This window comes from Oncorhynchus clarkii, chromosome 6 (assembly GCF_045791955.1).
Source record: "Oncorhynchus clarkii lewisi isolate Uvic-CL-2024 chromosome 6, UVic_Ocla_1.0, whole genome shotgun sequence".
NCBI classification, from domain to species: Eukaryota; Metazoa; Chordata; class Actinopteri; order Salmoniformes; family Salmonidae; genus Oncorhynchus; species Oncorhynchus clarkii.
In genome coordinates, this window is record NC_092152.1 from 86,434,233 (window position 1) to 86,437,426 (window position 3,194).

The 3,194-nt window shown below is 48.6% G+C and overlaps 1 protein-coding gene across 1 annotated transcript in view; it reads right to left on the minus strand.

Moving 5' to 3' along the window:
• LOC139411750 (RNA polymerase-associated protein LEO1-like) overlaps positions 1–2,244 on the minus strand; it is a 20,268-nt gene extending 18,024 nt beyond the window's left edge. The window contains exons 1-4 of the mRNA XM_071158451.1: positions 2,165–2,244; positions 1,645–1,790; positions 1,287–1,561; positions 693–1,168 (exon numbers count right to left, since the gene is read on the minus strand). Of these exons, the coding sequence (XP_071014552.1) occupies positions 693–1,168; positions 1,287–1,561; positions 1,645–1,790; positions 2,165–2,222 (955 nt within the window). The 5' untranslated portion in view covers positions 2,223–2,244. The remainder of the gene's footprint in view (positions 1–692; positions 1,169–1,286; positions 1,562–1,644; positions 1,791–2,164) is intronic.
• Between the last annotated feature and the right edge of the window lie 950 nt (positions 2,245–3,194).

A 3,194-nucleotide genomic window follows, 5' to 3' on the forward strand; every position in this document is an offset into this window, starting at 1 on the left:
TGTCTGAAGCATTTAAGGTCCCCAAGAACACAGTGGCCTCCATCATTCTTAAATGGAAGAAGTTTGGAACCACCAAGACTCTTCCTAGAGCTGGACGCCCGGACAAACTGAGCAGTCGGAGGAGAAGGGCCTTGGTCAGAGAGGTGACCAAGCACCCAATGGTCACTCTGACAGAGCTCCAGAGTTCCTCTGTGGAGATGGGAGAACCTTCCAGAAGAACAACCATCTCTACAGCAGTGACCTGTATGGCCAGACAGAAGCCACTCCTCAGTAAAAGGCACATGACAGCCCACTTGGAGTTTGCCAAAAGGCACCTAAAGGACTTTTAGACCATGATAAAAAATATTTTCTGGTTTGATGAAACCAAGATTGAACTGTTTGGCCTGAATGCCAAGTGTCACAATGCGCTGTGTAGAGGTTTTTTTAGTGGTAAGGGGAGCTGCCAGACTGGGTTCACAGGGAACTGCTGCTGTGGGGGGTTAAGTGCCTTGTTCAAGGGCACAGCAGCAACCAATAGCATATAGGATGTGATACAACAGTATCATATGGATAAGGCTTGATAGAGTACATTAATACAAGAGAAAAGCAGATGTGGCTGAAGGTTGCTACAATTTTCTTTTCAAACTCCAAGGCTGATCTAGTGAGTGGCTAGAGGAAGGTCCTTCAGACCACACACACACTTTCTTCAATACCTGACTTCTTCCTGCTCCTGTGCCCCGCCCTGTCCTCATCAGAATTCTCTCGCTCTTCGTCCGATTGGTGCCGCTTCTTCTCCTCTTCCTCATCCTCTGATTGGTCACTCTTAGCCCCTCCTCCCCACTTTTCATCATCTGATTGGTTCTCCTTGCCTGACCCCTCCCCATCTGAGTGGGGGGTTCCGGGCCCTGAGTGGGGGGTGCCGGGCCCTGAGTGGGGGGTGCCGGGGTCTGACATGGGGGTGCCGGGGTCTGACAGGGGGGTGCCGGGGTCAGACAGGGGGGTGCCGGGCGCCGAGTGTGGGGTGCCGGGAGCCGAGTGGGGGGTGCCGGGAGCCGAGTGGGGGGTGCCGGGAGCCGAGTGGGGGGTGCCGGGCGCCGAGTGGGGGGTGCCGGGAGCCGAGTGGGGGGTGCCGGGAGCCGAGTGGGGGGTGCCGGGAGCCGAGTGGGGGGTGCCGGGGTCGCTATGGATACTGGCAGGAAAAAAAGTTATTATGAATTATGTACATTCCAATGAAATTTGTTTTCACTCAAAGTGCTTTCAATACCAGATGAAAAAGCACTAGCCTATATAAAACCATTCCTCCTCACCTCTTCTCAGAGCGAGCACTGCCCCTCCCAGACCTGGGGCTCCCCACCCCCGATACTGGACTGCCTGCCTCTGACCTTCGATCTCCATCTTCCTCCTCTTCCTCCCGGTGCCCTCTCTCCGACCCACTGTGCTGCTCCGCGTCTGACTGGTCATTGTCCTCGGGCTCCGAGTGCATGCTGGCGTCCGACTGGTTTCCTGAGCGTTCCGACAGGTTTGATTGGTTGTCGCTGTGTCGGCTCTGGCGTTCCTCTTCACTGTCATCCCCAAACAGCTCCTGGTTCATAGAGTTATACCATGTCATTATTGAGGTTAAGAGTGTTTCCTGTGTGTGTATGTACTGAAACAACTGGACCTCACCTTGGTGTTGGGCTTTCCCCCATCTTGTCCATCATCATCATCTCTCCCGCTGTCGCTGCCAGAGGCGTTACTATGGGAACGGGACCTGGGCATCTCCGGCTCAGATTCAGAACCTGAACCAGAGCCAGACGCCACGGCTGAGACCACTGCACACACACACACACACACACACACACACACACACACACACACACACACACACACACACACACACACACACACAGTCATGTTAGCTTTCAGCAGAGGGGAAATGTACATGCATGTGAAATAAACACAAATACTAACGTTAGCTACGTTTGGTTCTAGTTAGGTTGTTGATGGATATTCTCAAAGGTCCTCTTTACTAACGTTAGCTACTTGTTAGCTACTTAACGTTAGCTTCGCTAGCATCAGCCAACCGGCCTTAGCTAGATCACATTAGCTAACTTACTAGCTGTAACTGCATAAAGCTATTCATCTAGCGTAACTTTAGACGTGTTTAGCTAACTTTTCGGAACAGCATTTTGATGGCTAACTTCACCTCTTTGTTCGTTGTCACTGTCCCCATCACTCCCGAACAGTTCGTCCATGTCCGCCATTTCTTTCGATGAGGACGAACCGGAAGTGACAGATGAGCGTTTTCCCAGTTCAGCACGACACGATTAACTGCGTTGAATATCCACCGGGTGGCGGCAGATGAGCGCTGTGAAATAAGGTGCACGTAAACATGCATCAGATTAATACGTTAATGAAAATCATTGTGTTATTTTATCATTTAACCCTGACATACAAGATTGCAGTTTATAAAAGTGCAGAATCTGTAGTCGACTGTGGTATTTTGGACGCAGTAATTGCAAAATAACTGCTGTGTACTACACTCTAATTGCAGTCTTTTTTTTGTAAGGGTGCTGAGAGTGAGCAGTGCGGAGCATCAATGCTGGGTGATGACACGCAGCACAGGACCTTTCTCATCTGGTAGAGAGAGGGGCTCACCTGTTGAACAATAAAGATCCTGGAATTATTTTATTTTAAACATTTTTATTTCACCTTTATTTAACCAGGTAGGCCAGTTGAGAACACCTTTATTTAACCAGGTAGGCCAGTTGAGAACTAGTTCTCATTAACAACTGCGACCTGGCCAGGATAAAGCAAAGCAATTCGACAAAAACAACAACAAACGTACAGTCAATAACACAAAAGAAAATAAAAATAGAACAATCTATGTACAGTGTGTGCAAATGTAGAAGATTAGAGAAGTAGGCAATAAATAGGCCCTAGAGGCGAAAATAATTACAATTTAGCATTAATACTGGAGTGATGCAGTTGAAGTCGGAAGTTTACATACACCTTAGCCAAATACATTTAAACTCAGTTTTTCACAATTCCTCTGGGTGGTCATTTCTGTTTGAAAAAGCTAGCTTTTGCTTTCCTAACTGACTGAGTATATTGATTCCTGACTTCCCTGAAAAGTTGCATATCGCGGGGGCTATTCGATGCTAATGCAGAACGCCACAGGATGGGCTATATCTGTTCTTAGTTCATTTTTTTGAACGGGGCATGCTAATTTAAGA